General features: G+C 47.0%; 1 protein-coding gene across 2 annotated transcripts in view; it reads right to left on the bottom strand.

Moving 5' to 3' along the window:
- The window catches only part of LOC140257802 (monocarboxylate transporter 2-like), a 28555-nt gene that overhangs the window by 9220 nt on the left and 602 nt on the right, over positions 1–18733 (bottom strand). The window contains exon 1 of one of the 2 annotated variants that reach the window (XM_072347419.1): positions 7467–7683. The exons of the other annotated variant lie outside the window; for it this stretch is intronic. Within the exon in view, the coding sequence (XP_072203520.1) occupies positions 7467–7683 (217 nt within the window). Of the gene's footprint in view, positions 1–7466; positions 7684–18733 lie in introns of those variants that run through there. 2 annotated transcript variants of the gene reach the window in all.

Below are 18733 nucleotides of genomic sequence, written 5' to 3' on the forward strand. Positions count from 1 at the left end.
ATTAAAGAAGCGGTTCAGGAAAGCACAGAATTATGAAAGAGAGAAATGGCTTATCAAAGACTACAGATACCAAAAGGAAGCATTCAGATCAGAGGAAGTGAAACAAGACGGTGGCTTTGGGCAGAAGTTCTTGTTTACTGTAGCCCAAGTTAGCCATAGGACCTGTAGAACTCAGAATCACAGATGTTGAAAGGACTGGGGAGGTTTCAGGTCCCAGCTCCTGCTCGAAGCAGAACTAATTTTGCTGAGTGGCTATCTAAGAAGAACACAAAGCTCTCCCCTGGGGCAGCCTCTATGAAGGCAATGTCCCAACCACACAACACCCTGCTCTCCTGAGCAGTTGAAGGGGGGTGGGATCTCAGGCAGGTTTTACTGCAGGTCTGGGTGACCTTCAGCTAACAGTCTTCATCTGCTATCATCAGTGTTATCAGTTTTACAGGGGGATAATCAGTCCATTTGTTTGCCTGCCTGGGTGGAGAGCTTTAGTCCCAAAGGTGCTATCAGCCCAGGCTGGGCTGTGCCCGCAGGGAATGGCAAAGAGCTTAGGAGCAGCCTTAGTGTCTCCCCTTTGCACCCTGAAACCTTAACTTCAAGGCACCATGAGCTTGTTTTGCTCAAGCAGCACAGCATATGGGATCACAGTCCATGCTTGTGAGCGACAGCATTTGGGCACTCTGACCAGTGTGACCCACATCACACTGGTGCTGAAGACCTTGAAGATACCAACTGCAACCAGAGAGAGGAGAAAGCCAGGAGTAGGGCATCTGCACTGAACTTTTCCAGACACCAGAGAATCCACAGCAGAGGTCATGATGAGTGCCCAGCCTGCAGGGAATGCATCTGCCAGACCGATGCCTTATGAGACACAGGAGAATCCAACACATGGCCTTAAACAGATGGGAAACCAAACTTCCCTGGGCTTCTCACAGGGCAAAGGTTTCATAACAGTCCTGAGCAGACCTTTTAAATGCACTGAAGCAAATTACATCCTCCAAATTACTTCAACTTAAGTCATCTGGACCTTGAAAAATATCGAGGTGATTGTCCATAGGCTTTAAAGGAGCAGCCTTTTAGAAGCTGTCCCATCTCTTGGCAGAAACTCTAACACGCAATATGTCATATAGCTGTGCACACTTCAGCATGCAAACCCTGCCAGTATGGGCACAAATCACAGACACCCCCACCTCCACCCTGCCCAGGTGTCTGCAGCCATCAGTGTCACCCCAACAGATGCCAATGCTCCGCTCCTGCCCTGCAGGACCCACAGCACACTGCTCATAGGGATCAGCCATCAGACATGAGATCAGACTGCAGCGTTCTGGGGAGCCGGAGAGACCATCAAATAGCTCACATCAGGGAGAGGAATTAAGAGGAGGGAACAACAAAGCCAGGACCGCAGTGGTGGGAAATGGGAAACGAGATTACTACTTTGCTTGCAGCTATTGAAAAAATTAAAAGTGTGACAGCATCTGGAAACAGAGTGGAATTGAAAAAACAGTACCTGTCATTTACCAGTTATTCAGCAGGCATGAAAAGAATAAAGATGCTGTGCATTACCACACACAAACCTATTATGGGAACTTCAATCCCCGGGCACCTTTGCTTGCTCACACAGCCCTGCCATGCAGGAACCATGGGCTCCTGCCCTCCAACCCACCCCATCTGGCCAAGGAGCTAACAGGGGTTGGGCTGATTTTGTTTCTCAATTGCAGAGCCAGGTGAGAACAGAACAAGAGAAATATTTGACTAAATGCTCCCAAAAACTGCCATTTGCCCAGCCTGACCTTGCCAAGACTGCAATGGGAATGCTGCTGCACTCCCTTAGAAGTCATTCTAAGGAGCAAAAACCATCTTGGCTGCAGAGCATGTCCCCAGGCATGGCACCATAGGGACTAGAGCAGCCAGCAACCTCCCCATTGCAGCAGGGAGCACACAGCAATTTCTAATGGGGAAGCTGGAGATAAGACTCAGTCATTCCTTTACACCACACTGCATTGAAAGGATGAAGCTGCTGACACGAGGCTGCCAACGGTGAGAAGGGGTGGCATATCTCACCCAGAGAACTGTTCACACCATATATCCCCTGAAGATGCTGCTTGGGACCATTGAGCTCCAGGAAGACTGACGTCACACAGAGCACTGTCCCCAGCTCATATAAATCATCCTGGTTTAGTGCCCTTCCTGCACAAAGCCTCTCCTTTCTCATACCTGTGACAGCTTTCCATCGGCTGTCAGCTGGGGTGTGGAAGGCCATGTCAGAGGCTGATCATGGCAGCGTGCAGAGCACAGCAGCTTGTCGCTGGGAAAGCACGCAAGCCCTGCCTCATTTGTTAGCTTGTCCAATTACTTTTCACCTTGAGTTTTGTGTTTGCAGAAGTGAAAAGGACCCTGAAGAGGAGACTGTAAAACCATGAAGAAAATGCAAAATATCTGGGGCTCTCCCCATCACTCCCCCACAAAGCCAGGCCTTCTTGTCATTTCTTCTTGAGCCACTGAACTATGGGGCAGGCAGGATGTAAGGCGGATGCAGCATTTAACAAGAAATATCAATCCAGACTGGCTTAAGCTCCCACAAATGTGACAGTGCTCAAGAAATAGACACCCAAATTGCTTTTCTGTTTTTCTCAGTAAGCCTTATGAATTTTTTATGGGCAGCGAAACTTCCAGTGTTGGTGCAAAACTCCAATGTATTTTTAACAAGGATTCTACTTCAAGTGTTCTTCTCTCCCTTACCTGTGACCACATATCTATTCCTCATTTGTAAAGGCTGCTTTGTGATTTATTCTCATTTTTTAACCTGACCAGATATTAACAGCACCAACTTTCTCCATCGTCAGCGGAACCTGGTTGGGATGAACTGCTGCTGAAATATTTCTGCACCAGGCTCAGGCAGCCCATACCTGAGAGGCCTTTATGCAACGTGGGCTTATCCCTTGTTTCACAACACTGACCTTCTGACCGTGCAAACACCGTCCAAATACTGCATTTCTGCTACCAGGACCACGTGATGGCCATGCAGGTGATAAAACAGCAATGCTTCAAAGTGCGCTCTGTGTGGGGCGGAGATGTGGGAGCAGCAGCGTCCCCAGCAATGGGGCTGCATGCACAGTTCAGCTCTTCCCAGCTTTCTGAGGAGCTGTGGCTGTGCAGACATTGGTCAGAGCTGCCCAGATGACAGTTTATGTTTTCCAATCTGCTGTGAAAAAACAGATAATGCGCAGAGGCTCAGCCGGACAGGACTGGCTGGGGCTGTGTGGAGTCACTGGGGACACTGGAGGGAACGTACCCAGCTGGGAGGAAGGGAGGGAAATCATTTATACTAATAAACCAAAGCCTATTATTACACCAGTAGTAAAACAACAGCAGCAGCAGGCCTGCAATTTCCTCAGTAATAATCTCATTCCCTTGGTGGGATAAAAACACTGCCATTGGTCTCGTAATTTATCCACCAGGGTACCAGGCCTTTGTAGCAGAGCAGCCTCCTCATTACCCAGGCAATGAAAGAAGTGCCCTGTGTTATTAACAGGCTGCCAGGACAACATGAGGGGCTGAGGAGCACGTGCACGCACCAGACACATCCTTGGAAAGCCAAGGACCCTACACACATATCCATCTTTCACAGCAGCATCCTCAGGTTAAAAGAATAAAAAGAAAAAGAACAAAGCAGATAAGATCCAAGCCTGAGAGAGACAAAGCGTCCTCATCCTTATCCAGCAATCTTATCTGATCAGTGCCCTGGCATTTCAATTCCCAGCCCGCACTACTGATGCGCTGCAGAGCAGCCACAGGCCAAAAGCTCCAAAATCAGGGCTGGAGCCAAGGTCCTTTGTGTCACTTTGTATTTAGGCAATTAAATAACTGTTCCTGCAAGGGGACAGCATGGCAGGTGCCAAACACGCAGCTGCTTGTGCTCAGCACTTGCTTGGGCTACTGGGTTGGACCACAGCACATCACAGCTGCTCACCTTCAGAAGGTCACGGCTTCATGTTTTCTGAATTTCTTTCCCATGAGTTTTGTAGCTAAGCTTTTACTTTGGCAGAACCACAGCTTCTTATCCCTTCCATCACGAAGTCCAGTTCCAGATCAGTTCCCTACTCATTCCTTTAGATTAACTTCCCTTGCTTGGCCCTCTTTACATTCCTGCTCTACCTGGCATGCTCTCCAAAGCCTCTGTGCACATCCCAGAAGCCCTATGTAACTGAGCTGAGAGAGTATGCATGATGGGCAATCATAGAATCATTAAGGTGGGAAAAAAAACACTAAGACCACTAAGTCCAACCATCCTCCCATCCCCACTGTGTCCACTGACCCTCGGTGCCACATCTCCACAGTTACTGAACACCTGCAGGGACAGTGACTGCATCATTTCCCTGGGCAGCCCGTGCCAAAGCATCACCACGCTTTTTGAGAAGAAATTTTCCCTAATAGCCAATATGAACCTTTCTTGGTGCAACTTAATGCCGTCGCCTCTTGACAGGTTGGCATCAACTTTCTTGCACCGCTTCCTACAGCAACACACAAACACATTGTGAACTAGCTAAGGGAAGAAGCCTTCACGCACATTAACTTCACATTTTGGAGTGAATTATAACTTACTCCTGGGCTTAACGACTGCCTGAAAAACATTAACAATTCCTCAACCCAAATCCTTTGCTTTCTTCTAGTTCATATTAATCTCTGCTTTTATTAAGTCTATCACATCTCTATTACTCCTGCCCAGTGACCTTACTAGCTCCAATGAAGGACAAAATGATAAAGCTTTGTGACGAAGTCCACGAACACAGAAATATTTCACCCAAACCTATAGTGCTATTATTGCTCTTAACCAGAACAGGGCTATTTAAAAAAATAAAAAATATAAGCACATACATGGTGACCTTGCTGGGTTTGGGTGCTTTCTGAGAGTCAGGAGAAGTATATGAATCCATAGCATCATCCATTACAGAAATCAAATCATCTTTCACCTGGTTTCCTTAACAAATTCATGCTGATAGTGGTGCTGCTACCCCATGTACTGCCTTGGTGTGGGAAGATGCTGTGCTTCAATGACAGAGGGAAGCTCCCTCATCCCTGATAGGACACTAAGAAATGGCCATAATGAGCAAAAGGATGGCATGATTCTATGATCCAGCATTATACAGTGGAGCTGTGCTCATGACAGGGACCTGGTCCCCATTGTCTGCATGGCCACAGCAGTTAACACTATGGTGTGCCACAGGGGGTTCCTCTCGCTTTAGCCTGCGCAAAACAGCCAGGCAGAACAGTGCATGTCTAGCTACAAAAAGCCATAGAAAGACCATACTGCAGCCCCTCAAACATAAAGCAGAAGGATAAGCCACTTACTCTTTAGAATCACAAAACCATAGAATCACAGAAGTTGGAAAAGACCTCTAATATCATCCAACTGTCCAATTGTCACATCCCTACCATCAATATTTCAGCAGGACACACAGAACACCATCCAACTCCACTGGTTGGGGCCCCTCCTGCCCTGGAGCTGTGGCTATTTGCAGGCAACTGAGTTGAGCACATAGACATGGGTGAGGTCTTCTGGTAGCAAAAGAGGTTTAGACCAGATCAGAAGAACGTATGCAGCTTTGATTAAGTTAAGAACTGCAGAATCAAACTCATTATTAATATAGCTTGACGCCACTGCATGTTGTAAGGTCCTTTCTAAACCTGTCACTGCAATTTATCATGCCAGCAATGTAATAAAATACAGCTATAAAATTTTGGATTAAATGCTCAAGGTCAATGGTTGACTTTCAGCTCCCCAGTCTCTTGCTTGCTGCTATAGCTGATGCTCTATTAAGCACTTACAAGCTCTGAGAGAAAGTTTCTTTGGAGAAAAGACTCAGTTGTGGGGCATCTCCAGAATTAAATCTTCAGACGTTTCATTCAATTTCAGAACAATAAATAATAAATAACAAGAGTAATGAATACTGCCTGGCTTTGGGGATAAGGTTTTTGCTTCAGAAACAATTCGGTTTTTGTTGTGTTTGCAAGAAGTGGCTCACTGTGCCTACCTCTGTAAAACAGGCAAGCGATTCCCTAATATCTGTAGAAATTTGGAGATGTATGAACAGCAACCTGGAGATTTGGGGAGTATCACAGCACGCATAGCAAGGCAAAGATCAGGACTGCACTGTGCTCCATAAACACTAACAGCTGGTGGTAACGTAAGGCATCACTTCTGCTCACAGCTCTCAACTCCTTAAAGCCTCAGAGAAGCCCAGTGCTGCTACAAGAACATTGCTGCTATTTGGTACACAGGTTGCTCTGAAAGTAATGTCCCCTACTTATTCCTATTGAAACTACAGCAGATACAAAGAGCACAATTACACTATTTGATAGAGAAGAGCACAGGGCTGCCTGCTTTGCTGCACACTGATCCATTTTACTGATTGCGAGCAATGGAATTGTTTTCTGCAGCCTCACTCTGATTACAAAATGCAAACACATGCTCTGTCTACAGCAAGGAGTGTCCCCCCAAAACAACTCCCTGCATCAAAGAGCATGGCTAGGCAGTGAGGGACTGCATCCTGAGGATGTTTGCAAACAACAGCTGCTATCTGCAGGGCATTGGGCACTGCTCAGGTGCACTGCCGCAGGCTGGTGGCACAGCACAGGGGACTCAGCAAGCTGCTCTCTTTGTCTGCTACATTTCAAACAGAGCAGTGATACCAAGACTTTGCTCTGGGTTGTAACAGGGAGGATCACAATAGGTTCTGAATCGAGAGTTGCTTCCACTTCTTTATAAAGCATCATTACTTTCATTAACTACTGCATCACAGTGCATTATAAGGAAGAAAACCACACAATTTTGGTAATGAGGAATATTTCCAGAATTGATTCAATAGCCAAGATAAATTCTGTTGATGTTTCTTGCAATCACAGAGCTTACTTTCTGTCTCTCTCTAATTGCAGACTTTATCAAAGGCGGACCAAGTCTCTTTCTGAGTCAGGAAAGTGCTACCATTATGATTTTAAAAAAACAAAGCAGAGAAAAAACAAACTGGTGTGCTGCTTTGCAACTGATAAGAATGATTGGCCCTAGCGATTTCATTGCTGTGATTATAACCAGACACAAGAATCAAGCAGCTGATCTCCTTTGTGCTCACCCTTGGCTGAGCCCCCATCATTTCACTCTGTCATAAGTTATCTGACTTTTGGACAGCAAAGCACCACTACCACCTCCAGCCACATACCCTGTCCCAGCTGCAGTTTATTTGCACATCAGGAGCAAAGAAGAACCCCATCCCAAAGAAACACCCCTTCATTCAACTACGCTCTGTGTGTGGGCACGTTTCCCTGAACAACATTGGAAAACGCAATTAGAAAACAAACCTGCTGATAAAGCAGCACAGATAGCTGCTGGTGCTTTCCCTTCATGCTGCCCTAAAGCAGAGATAGCTGACTGATATATGCCTTACAGCAAACCCAGCAGCTGGGGCAGGCGTACTCACCTGCGCCGTACGTCGTGGCCAGCATGATGGAGGAGACCCATGCAATCTCGCTATAGGACGTGCCAAAGAAATCCTGGATTTCTTTGTAGAAGATGGCTATGCCTTTGGGGAAGGCGTATGCAAAGCCAATAGAAATGAAAGCCCCAAAGACCACCACCCAGCCCCAACCACCATCCGGGGGGCTGGCGACTGGCCCCGCATCGCTGTGGGGAGGCATGGCCACAGGACGCGAGCGGGCACCCGGTGCTCCTTGGGAAGCCCTGCAAAATAAAAGTGCAGATGGGCAGGGTCAGTGCTGGTGGTGCTCCCCAGGCTGCACCGACAGCACGGCCCCCGCACAGCTTCCAGCTATTGATTTTTGGTGCCGCGAATATTGCAAATATCAGCCAGGTTTAATAGTGCATCTCTATGAGGTCTTGGGGAAAGAGTGGGCCAGCACTGAAAATCCCAGTGGATTAGGCTAAGATTCAAAATAATTTCTCCAGCCCAGAACAGCCCCTACTGGGAGCCCCACAGGGCATCCCCAGCCCTACTTGAGACCCCACAGCTCCACGCAGCACCCACCTGCAGGAGCAGCTCTGAGCTCTGGGCGGTGCTAGATGGGATGGGACAGCCTCCCAAACCGCACCCCATGCTGAGCCAGCAGACCAAGCCTCCTTTACACATATTGCTGCTTTTCCTTTTTTTTCCCCCCTCCTTATCTTTTGTTCTCCACCCCTACAACACCAAGCACCAGCACCCAACCATCTATTGGGGATAAATTAAACCACCCACAGTAATTTAAACAGAAATTACTGTTTTTCTATGTTTCTACCAGCTTTCTTCCTGTCTCCTTACAGAGCTGTGCACTATTCTCCTGTACTGCTACAACACAACAGTGCTTGGCAGATGAGCACCCCACGTTTGGGGAAAACATCAGTGCTGTTTGTTCTTGCTAGAAAGTTGCAGTATTGCTGCCAGGCTCAGGTCTTGCTCAGCCTTGCCTCCTCTGGGTTCAAGTAACAGCCTGACAGGTCACAGAGGACATTTCTCAGCACTGACTTTGGGCAAATTCATATGGATTTCATAGAATTGTAGATCTGTCTGAGTTGGAAGGGATCGTTAGAGGCCATCTGGTCCAACTCCCCTGCAATGCACAGGGACACCTACAGCTCCATTAGGTGCTCAGAGCCTATCCAGCCTGACCTTGGGTGTCTCTAGGGATGGGGAACCCACCACCTCTCTGGGCAACCTGATATGGCCACCTCCATTCATATGCAAACATGGAGACTGAGGCATGATTGGAGCGCATTTATCCTTTGGGCTTCCCCAAGGACACAGGGAGATGGACCCACATGACATTCCTTCTCATTTTATCACCACAAATTACTAACTTCTGGCTCAGGTGCAAACATGCCAGTCACTAATTAAATGAGAAGGAGATTCCCTCCTCTCTATCCCAGCCTCACTCCAGCGCTCCCCATGCAGTCTGTGCCACCATAAATCCCACTTTTCTACATAGGCAATTAAGAAATAATGGAGAGGGGGAAGTAATCGTTCTCTTGCTCTGTCATTTTCCTGGTGCTGTTAAGCTTTAAAAATCCCCTTACAACACATCTGTAATATGTTTTTTGTGTATTACAGCCATCCCTTCCTTCCTACAAAACTGAGTAAACTCAAGCAGATCAGGAGTATAAGGAGTCCTTGACTTGCAAGTGTGGGGCCACAGCACAGTGACCCGGGGAGTTTTGTCATGGTGCAGCCCAACACCAGTTTATGGGCTGCAGGCATTCGCACAGCCCACTTTTATGGTACAGCCTTGCAAACATAAAATCTGCCCTCACAGGGGACAGTGAAATCTCCCCAGTATGAAAATCCCTGTCTGCAGCTGAACAAGGGGACATGGGGATGGGATGGTTTTCTCCAAGCAGGCACAGCTTTAGCCATGGCCGGGGCTGGGAGATGAAAGAGGTTCCTTTTGCAGAAATGCTAAATTTGGTGCAATTCAATGGATTTCCTTTGCAGCAAAAACTGGCATGGCATTTTTTTGTTAAATGCCTACAAAAACTGGATGTAAAAACAGAACCAGAGCAGGAAATCGGTAGCTACAGGCGATGCTGGAAAGGGAACAAATGATATCTAAAGATCCCTGAAAACCATTCCCCTTTGCACTGGTGTCGTTGCTCTGACAAGATGATCACAAGCAGAATGTGCCCATATGAGGGAAAGGAAGGGGCGGGGGTTCTTCCAACACCAAGCCTGCAGCAGAAATCTTGGGCTGGAGAGAGCAAAAAGGGCTTCCTCATAATGCAGGGAAGTGCGGGGCAGGAGCACAGCCCTGGGGCCGGACTCTGCTCCTGCATCCATGGGGAACAGCCACTCCCTGCAGGGCAGGTTTGTTAATTTGTTGGCAGGAGGCAACAAAATTGATTAAAATTGCAAAATACTTCTTCCACTGACTCATTTCCCTATCGCAATCCTCCATGTAAATACATGAGTGCTATTGTATTCCCAGCACTCAGCTCCAGAGCTGGAGAGAGAAAAGGGGCAAAGGGGAAAGGAGCTGGGAACAAGCCCAGGGCTGAACCTACTCCCCCTCCACCCATTTTCCACTCCTTACAGTTCTCGCTGATATTTTAAGTCTTGATTTTTTTAAATCAAGTGTCCTTTGCCTATTGAAGCCAGGAGAGTGGCTAGTATCACTCTCCAGTAAGAGAAAACGTGGGCTCTTCTGAGAATGGAAAGCATTTCTTTTTCCAGGCTGGAAGAGGCTTTAAGCAACCTCATCTAGTGGGAGGTGTTCCTGCCTGTATCAGGAGTGTTGGAACTAGGTGATCTTCAAGGTCCCTTCCAAGCCAAACCATTCTACCATTCCATTCTTGGTGGGCCAGTCTGGTATTTGGAAATGATGTTACCTGGAGCCTTTTGCATGAGGTGTTCTATTGCAGCCAGAGGTGGGAGCTACAGCTCTGTAACTCACGTGGTTGTGTTTCTCAAAACTGCCACTTTCTATTTACTAACAAAATGCAGTGGCAGCAAAGGCCAATCGATGGCAGAGGTGAAAACTGCTTCTCCATTTATGAAAGAGATTACGAGCAGCACTCATTGCAAAACCAAAGGCTCCCCATGGTGACACAGACACAACACTGGTACCTTCCTCAGCACAGGTGTCTCATAAAAGAGATACCCCAGTCCTCCAAAAATACACTGTATGGGAGATTGGTAATCACAGCCTGAACCTCTGATTAATCAGCTGAGGCAAGTATGGGGTCAGCTGTGGGAGCACAGGTGAGAGTGATGTAGCTGTGCTCCCGGAAGGGGTGGAGCTTGACTCCATCCCCTCTGAGACCTCATTTAAGGGCTGACTCCCACTGGAGCAGTATCTCTTGGAGATCGCTCACCAGGGAGGACTGCCTCAGCTGCTTCAGTCAAGGCACCACCATTGGTGAGTTTTTCCTTTACTTATTCACTTGTATACCTTCTGTACATTTTGTTTCCATCTGTACATTTAAAACCAATACATTTGGCGAGCCAGGCAGGAGCCTGCAAATATCGGAAAAAAAAATGTCTTTCCTGTGGAATGTGTTTAGCTGGTTCAAGGGGGAGAAGATCACCCCCTTAGGGAAAATCCTCCCTGGACAAATACCAGGGTTTGAGGCGTCCCCATATTTTCAATTAGCGACGATTATCGAACAATGGGGGCCCTTACGGGTAACGGGCAATATGTCCCCTTACCATCTAACTGAATACTTTCAGGGGTTGCAAAAAGATATTTTGACAACCAAAGAAAGGCAAATGGCTGCATCCATGGCTGCTTGGCCTTTATTGAATGCTTTAAATCAGGCAGAGGTTAAATCAGATAAGATTGAACATGAAAATCAATTATTAAAAGCCCGCATTGAAAAATTGGAGGGCGAAATTAATCTATTAACGGGGAAAAATTCATCATTTTTTTCAAACACCCCCCAAATTAGATATATTACAATGGATGATAGTAAGGATTCTGAAACATCGGATCAAACTAAGGTCACTAAATCTGACCTAGAAGAGCCACTTAAGACGGACTTATTAGAAGTCCGTCCTATGGTAACCCAAAAAACAAAAAAAGTCCAGGAGCGACCAGCAGGGGTGCCTCCTGATCAATGGACCCCTGCTGACTCCTATTTACACGTAACAGCACGTCCATATACACCCACCGAACTTATGGATCTAGTACAGCGCTTCAGGCAAAGACCAAGGGAAAGTGTCCCAGCCTGGCTGTTACGATTATGGGACTCGGGAGCAGAAAGTGTAATAGTTAGCGGCTCCGAGGTATCTAAACTAGCAACTATAACAGTCCATCCTGCCCTGAGGCAGAGATTGTACTCAGGGTCCCAGTTCCCTGAAGAGAATCATTCGATCGTAGATTGGATAATGGCTGCCTGCCGTATGGTATGGTCAAATAAAACAGACATGCCAATACATACAGGAATGTGGTCTTCTATGGAAGACCTACAAAATTATATCCGGGAACTAGGCATGCGAGAGGCTGTCTATGAAGATGTATCTGTTAGTCCGGACATGGTGAAGTTTTCCGCGGGAATGAGGGACCTAATCTTACAACAGGCTCCCTCACATATGTATGGAACATTGGTTTCTATATTGAATCCTCTAGTGGCCGCAGAGGCAGCAGTCCAGCATGCTGCCCAATTGGTAGCGGACCTGGGGGAAACGGAGCGCCTGAGAACCAAGCGCAATATTAGAGTAATTGAAGATCCTGAAGTTTTTCCAATAGCCCGAGCCAGGAGATCGGCTCCACGAACCCCTCGGGCGGGACCCATTAGGGTGTCCCGAAAACAAATGTTTAATGATCTACTCCGAGCAGGTGTTCAATTTGCCAAAATTGATGGGCAGCCCAATCACGTTCTGCTTCAGTTGTGGAAACAGCTGAAGGATGAACAAAAATTTCAAAACCGCCCCAAAAGACCGGGGATAAGGCTTATAGAACGACGACCAACAACAGTTTGGAATCTAGAAGACTTTATCGTGCCAAATAGGAAAAAGAGGCCACCTCAGGTGCCTCGGGTCACAGTACCAGAGGCATCAGAGGTAAAAGACTTGAATCTGGCCCAGTTTATGGCGTGATGAGGGACGTCAGTCACCCTAGGGCCTCTAGACGGGACCGGAGGCCCTATGTGGAATTGACAATATATTGGTCCCGAGAAAATGTGCAGAAGGTTATGGCCCTCGTTGATACGGGGGCGGAAACATCTATAATTTACGGAGACCCAACAAAATTCAGAGGGAACAAAATAATGATTGGAGGCTTTGGGGGACAGACCGTTCCAGTCACCCAAACTTGGGTAAAATTGGGGGTCGGGCGCCTCCCACCACGGGAGTACAAGGTATCTATTGCTCCAATTCCGGAGTACATATTGGGAATTGATATCTTGTGGGGTCTGGCTCTCCACACAACAGTGGGAGAGTTCCGGTTGCGGCAGAGATGCATTAGTATCCGGGCAATTCAGACAATATTGAGAGGCCATGCAAAACATGAGCCTATTTGTCTGCCCAAGCCACGTCGGATTACTAATGTAAAACAGTACAGACTCCCAGGTGGGCAGGATGAAATAACAAAAACAGTGCAGGAATTAGAAAGAGTGGGTATTATAAGGCCTGCACATAGCCCGTACAACTCCCCAATATGGCCAGTGCGAAAATCGGATGGAACATGGAGGATGACAGTGGATTACAGGGAATTAAACAAGGTCACGCCGCCCGTTCATGCAGCCGTACCCAATATTGCCTCCCTAATGGACACACTAAGTAGAGAAATTAAAACGTATCACTGTGTCCTAGACTTAGCGAATGCATTCTTCAGTATTCCGATTAGTGAAGAATCACAAGACCAGTTTGCATTCACATGGGAAGGCAGGCAGTGGACTTTTCAGGTTCTGCCGCAAGGGTACGTGCATTCACCTACTTTTTGTCATAATTTGGTGGCGCGTGATCTGGCTAAGTGGCAGAAGCCACATAATGTAAATTTATATCATTATATTGATGACCTCCTGTTAACGTCCGATTCATTAGAGGCGGTGAGACAAGCAGCAGATTTATTGATAGCTTATCTGCAAAAGAGAGGGTGGGCTATAAACCCACAGAAGGTGCAAGGTCCGGGGCTATCTGTAAAATTCCTGGGAGTAATTTGGTCCGGAAAAACCAAAGTACTACCCAGTGCAGTAGTGGATAAAGTCCAAGCGTTCCCAGTCCCTACAACATCAAAACAGCTACAAGAGTTCTTAGGTATATTAGGGTATTGGCGCTCCTTTATACCTCACTTAGCTCAGTTGTTGAGGCCATTGTATAAGCTTACCAAGAAGGGTCAATCGTGGAACTGGGGGAAGGTAGAACAAGATGCTTTCCAACAGGCAAAGCTGGCAGTTAAACAAGCCCAGGCATTGGGTATATTTGATCCGACCCTCCCAGCTGAACTAGACGTTCATGTTACCCAGGATGGTTTTGGCTGGGGCCTGTGGCAACGCCAGAGTTCTGTTCGAACCCCCATTGGATTCTGGTCTCAGGTTTGGCACGGAGCAGAAGAAAGATACAGCATGATTGAAAAACAGTTATTGGCTGCCTATTCAGCGTTACAAGCGGTAGAGCCAATAACGCAAACAGCAGAGGTTATAGTTAAAACTACATTACCGATCCAGGGGTGGGTAAGAGATCTAACTCACCTTCCTAAGACAGGGGTGGCCCAAGCACAGACGGTAGCACGATGGGTCGCCTATCTAAGTCAAAGAAGCAGCTTGTCTTCGTCTCCACTCAAGGAGGAATTACAGAAGATCTTAGGCCCAGTGACATATCGCAGTGATACGCCGAAAGAACCAATGGTCGCTCCACCAGAGAAGAGCCCTGTTCAGGAAGGAAGATATCCTATTCCTGAAGATGCCTGGTATACGGATGGGTCCAGCAGAGGCAACCCGAGCAAGTGGCGAGCTATAGCATACCATCCCTCTACTGAGACAATCTGGTTTGATGAGGGGGATGGTCAGAGCAGCCAATGGGCAGAATTACGAGCCGTGTGGATGGTTATAACTAAAGAACCTGGTGATGGCATCCTGAACATCTGTACGGATAGCTGGGCCGTGTACCGGGGGCTTACTCTGTGGATTACGCAGTGGGCTACCCAGGAATGGACTATCCACGCCCGACCGATCTGGGGGAAAGACATGTGGGTAGACATTTGGAATACAGTCAAACACAGGACGGTATGTGTCTACCATGTCTCTGGTCATCAACCCCTGCAGTCACCAGGAAACGATGAAGCGGACACACTGGCCCGAGTTCGATGGATTGGGAATTCACAATCCGAAAATATTGCCCGATGGTTACATCAGAAGCTACGGCATGCTGGACAAAAGATAATGTGGGCAGCTGCTAAAGCATGGGGGCTGCCTGTACAGTTATCTGATATCGTCCAAGCATGTCAGGACTGTGACGCTTGCTCGAAGATGAGACCAAGACCGTTGCCTGAAACAACATCCCACATTGCTAGAGGATATAGTCCTCTTCAGAGATGGCAGGTTGATTACATTGGGCCCCTCCCTCGGTCTGAGGGGGCGAGATATGCCCTGACCTGCGTTGATACTGTAAGTGGACTGCTGCAAGCCTATCCCGTACCAAAGGCAAATCAAGCATATACAATTAAGGCACTCACTAAACTGATGTCTGCATATGGGACACCTCAAGTCATCGAGAGCGACCAAGGGACTCACTTTACTGGAGCGATGATACAGCGCTGGGCAGAAGAGAACAACATTGAATGGCGATTCCATCTGCCATATAATCCAACAGGGGCAGGCCTTATTGAACGCTACAATGGTATTCTTAAGGCTGCCCTGAAGACAGACTCCCAGTCCCTGCAGGGGTGGACAAAAAGATTATACGAAACCCTGCGGGACTTGAACGAAAGACCTCGGGATGGCAGACCCAGTGCTCTGAAAATGTTACACACTATATGGGCCTCCCCTCTTAGGATTCAAATTACAGGTGCTGATAATGAGGTAAAACCGCAGGTTGGTAATGACAATAATCTTCTGCTCCCTGCCCCTGAGAATCTAAAACCAGGAATCCATAAGATAAATTGGCCCTGGAAGGTGCAAGTAGGACCCAAGTGGTGTGGCCTACTTGCACCTTGGGGGAGACTATTGGAGGTGGGAGGTTCAGTTACCCCCTCGGTGATAGGTACATGGCCTACTGACATCGTGGTCAATACTCCGGTCTTTATTGCTAAAGGGACACCCATCATGTCCCTATGGCAGATCAGGACTCCTCCTCTGGTGCCAGATATAGTTATACAGCCACAGATATCTGGCCAGAGGGTATGGTATCGGAGGCCGGGACATAATCCGGTGCGAGCAGAAGTATTGACCCAAGACAAGAATACGGCCTGTATCTTGCCCTGGAGGGCAGACCTTCCTCTCCTGGTACCCTTGAAACATCTGTATTACTCTCCCTAAGATTCTAAGCCTCTAGGACCATCAGAGAACAATTTGTGTGGACTGATGAAACGCAAATGGACCTGCACCTTGAGATGGCTTGTCTCCAGTAACATCTATCAAGCACTGGCCCACGGAAGATCATGAATACCCATCCAATCATCATTTGAATAACATCAGCATTCGGTGCGACGGGAAATTGTATCAGCGTCGCGTTGGGTCTCTGTGATAAGGGAAAACTCACCTAATCATTGGTTCACGCTGTGAAGGGGTGGAGTGTATGGGAGATTGGTAATCACAGCCTGAACCTCTGATTAATCAGCTGAGGCAAGTATGGGGTCAGCTGTGGGAGCACAGGTGAGAGTGATGTAGCTGTGCTCCCGGAAGGGGTGGAGCTTGACTCCATCCCCTCTGAGACCTCATTTAAGGGCTGACTCCCACTGGAGCAGTATCTCTTGGAGATCGCTCACCAGGGAGGACTGCCTCAGCTGCTTCAGTCAAGGCACCACCATTGGTGAGTTTTTCCTTTACTTATTCACTTGTATACCTTCTGTACATTTTGTTTCCATCTGTACATTTAAAACCAATACATACACAAATGCATTTATTTTCATAATACTGTTTTGTTTTCTAAGGGATCAATTCATCCTAACATAGATCATTATTTGGGAAACCCCACCAGGTACATGAAGCGTCCCTACTGAAGCACTGGATTCCCAGAAACCACAGCCTAAACCCAACTGTGACATCAATTCTTCTGCTTCTCCCTCACTGCAGGATTTTAATCAGTAGCCCAAACAGAAACATTCGTGTTGGTAAGAAGATGGCGACAATTAATTTAAATCTAATAGCCAGAATATTTTCACTGGGGAATTAAAGCAAATTATTCCTCTGCTATTGCATCTTGGTCTCATTTACATCTTAATCCCAGAAGGGCTTTGCTCTGATATAACTGGAAAATTTCTATTATAAGAGGAAAAACAACATAGTTGGAGTACTCAAAGATGCAGAGTTCAGCTATTAACATCAATGGCAGATGTCACAGAATCATTAAGGTTGGAAAAGATCTCTACCCTTGTCTGGCCATGCCAAGCCTTGAATGACAAAAAGATTAGCACTAACACCATGCTTTTCCTAAATGCCACCAAATGCAGAGCTGAGAACAGCATTTCAAATCATGCACACAAACAGGCAAGAAAACAGCTGGGATGGAAGGCTGTGCTGGAGGTGTTATCACACACTGGTAAATACAGACCCAGAGCATGTCACTCATTTACATGTACTGACAGCAAAGGGGGCTCTGCTGAAGGATGTGGGGTTCAGATCTCCCCAAGTCCAGGCTGACAAGTGCATACCTCCTTGCTCAAGGTAAGCATGCCGTGAAGAAAGGCCCTTTGGCATTGGGGAAGTAAAACTAGAGCTATGTCCCATGTTTCTCCAGTCTGCCTCACCTGCTGAGTGATTGCAATTGCCCCCCACAAACCTCCCTGTAATGCTCTGAGAGAGGCAACCCATATAATCTCAATAGGAGTAGGCACCTTTGCCTTACCCTTAATTCAAGACTGTTTCTGCTTTCTTCCATACTGCAACATAGAAGCAAGAAACAGAACCAAACAAAGAGGTCTGGTGTGTGCAACGGGCAGTGTGGACAGCTGAGTGCTTCATCCCTGCAGATCAGACCCTTTGCCCTTAACGCAGGGTGATGCAACACAGTGTTACTGTAGACAAAAGCAGCCAGGCTCCTGTGCCTGTATTTTCTATGTTTCTTTGCTCTTCTGGCTGACCGTTGTCCAGCCGATCGAGCACGATGCTTTAGTATTAACTTTCAAGGTCTTACACAGATTGTTCTGTAGGAGCTTGTTGAACTTTTGACACTGTACATCCATTTTGCCCTATGAGATCAAAGAGAGGAGACACTGGGTCCAGTGCAGTGTTTGCTGAAGCTTGCTGTAATCCTGGGCTTGCAGAGCAACCTTCCCAATAACCCTTCTGTGTCACCAATACGACCTCATATAAAGCAGCTTCCAAGACATACTCATCATCTGGGTTGTGTATATACGGCACTATGTCTGTGGACTTCAGTGCAGTCAAAATTTCAACCCAAAGCAATATCCAATATTGTTTAGATTCCCCGTGCATCCCCTGCACACCCGTGACCCCTCTGGCAAGGCTTGCTGCTGCTTTCCTCCTCCTTCACACACAGCCTCACTGGGTGCTGCAGAACTCCCCTATATTATATGCTCACATGTGAAAGATCAAACTGAGTAAACAATTACTTGTTCAGATATTTGTTTTCCAGAATGAAGCTCCTAAATCTGTTATTATTACACATGGCTCCTTTTTCTGTGACTATGCTGCTGCTGTCAGATCTATAGAGACATCAACACCTCTTACTGAAAACAACACCTGAAGAGAGCCACGATGCAGGTTTGCCATAGCCAACATTGACTTGGGTGCTGGCAAGGCAACAAGCGAAGGCAAAGTAAGCCTTAATGACTGACAGCAAGATCGTAGCACCAGAATTAGGGAACATTAGAAAACATGTTCATACACTAACTCAAGATTTACACCAGGGGTATCTGACCTGGGCCTCACTGAATTAAGAGGAATTGTCTGGCACTGCATACAAAATATATCATAGAGTTAGTATATATAAGTAAGTAATCTTTTCATGTATATAATTTTAATTTAAACATAAGAAAAAGAAAGCAGAAAAACCATAAAGTTAGCAGGTTGGACACAAGATTTACACGTACGTATGTCATGCCTGCTCATCAACAGAGCTTTGGGTTTCATTCCCAGTGTCTT

The sequence above is a fragment of the Excalfactoria chinensis genome, chromosome 12, assembly GCF_039878825.1.
Source record: "Excalfactoria chinensis isolate bCotChi1 chromosome 12, bCotChi1.hap2, whole genome shotgun sequence".
In the NCBI taxonomy this organism is placed as follows: domain Eukaryota; kingdom Metazoa; phylum Chordata; class Aves; order Galliformes; family Phasianidae; genus Excalfactoria; species Excalfactoria chinensis.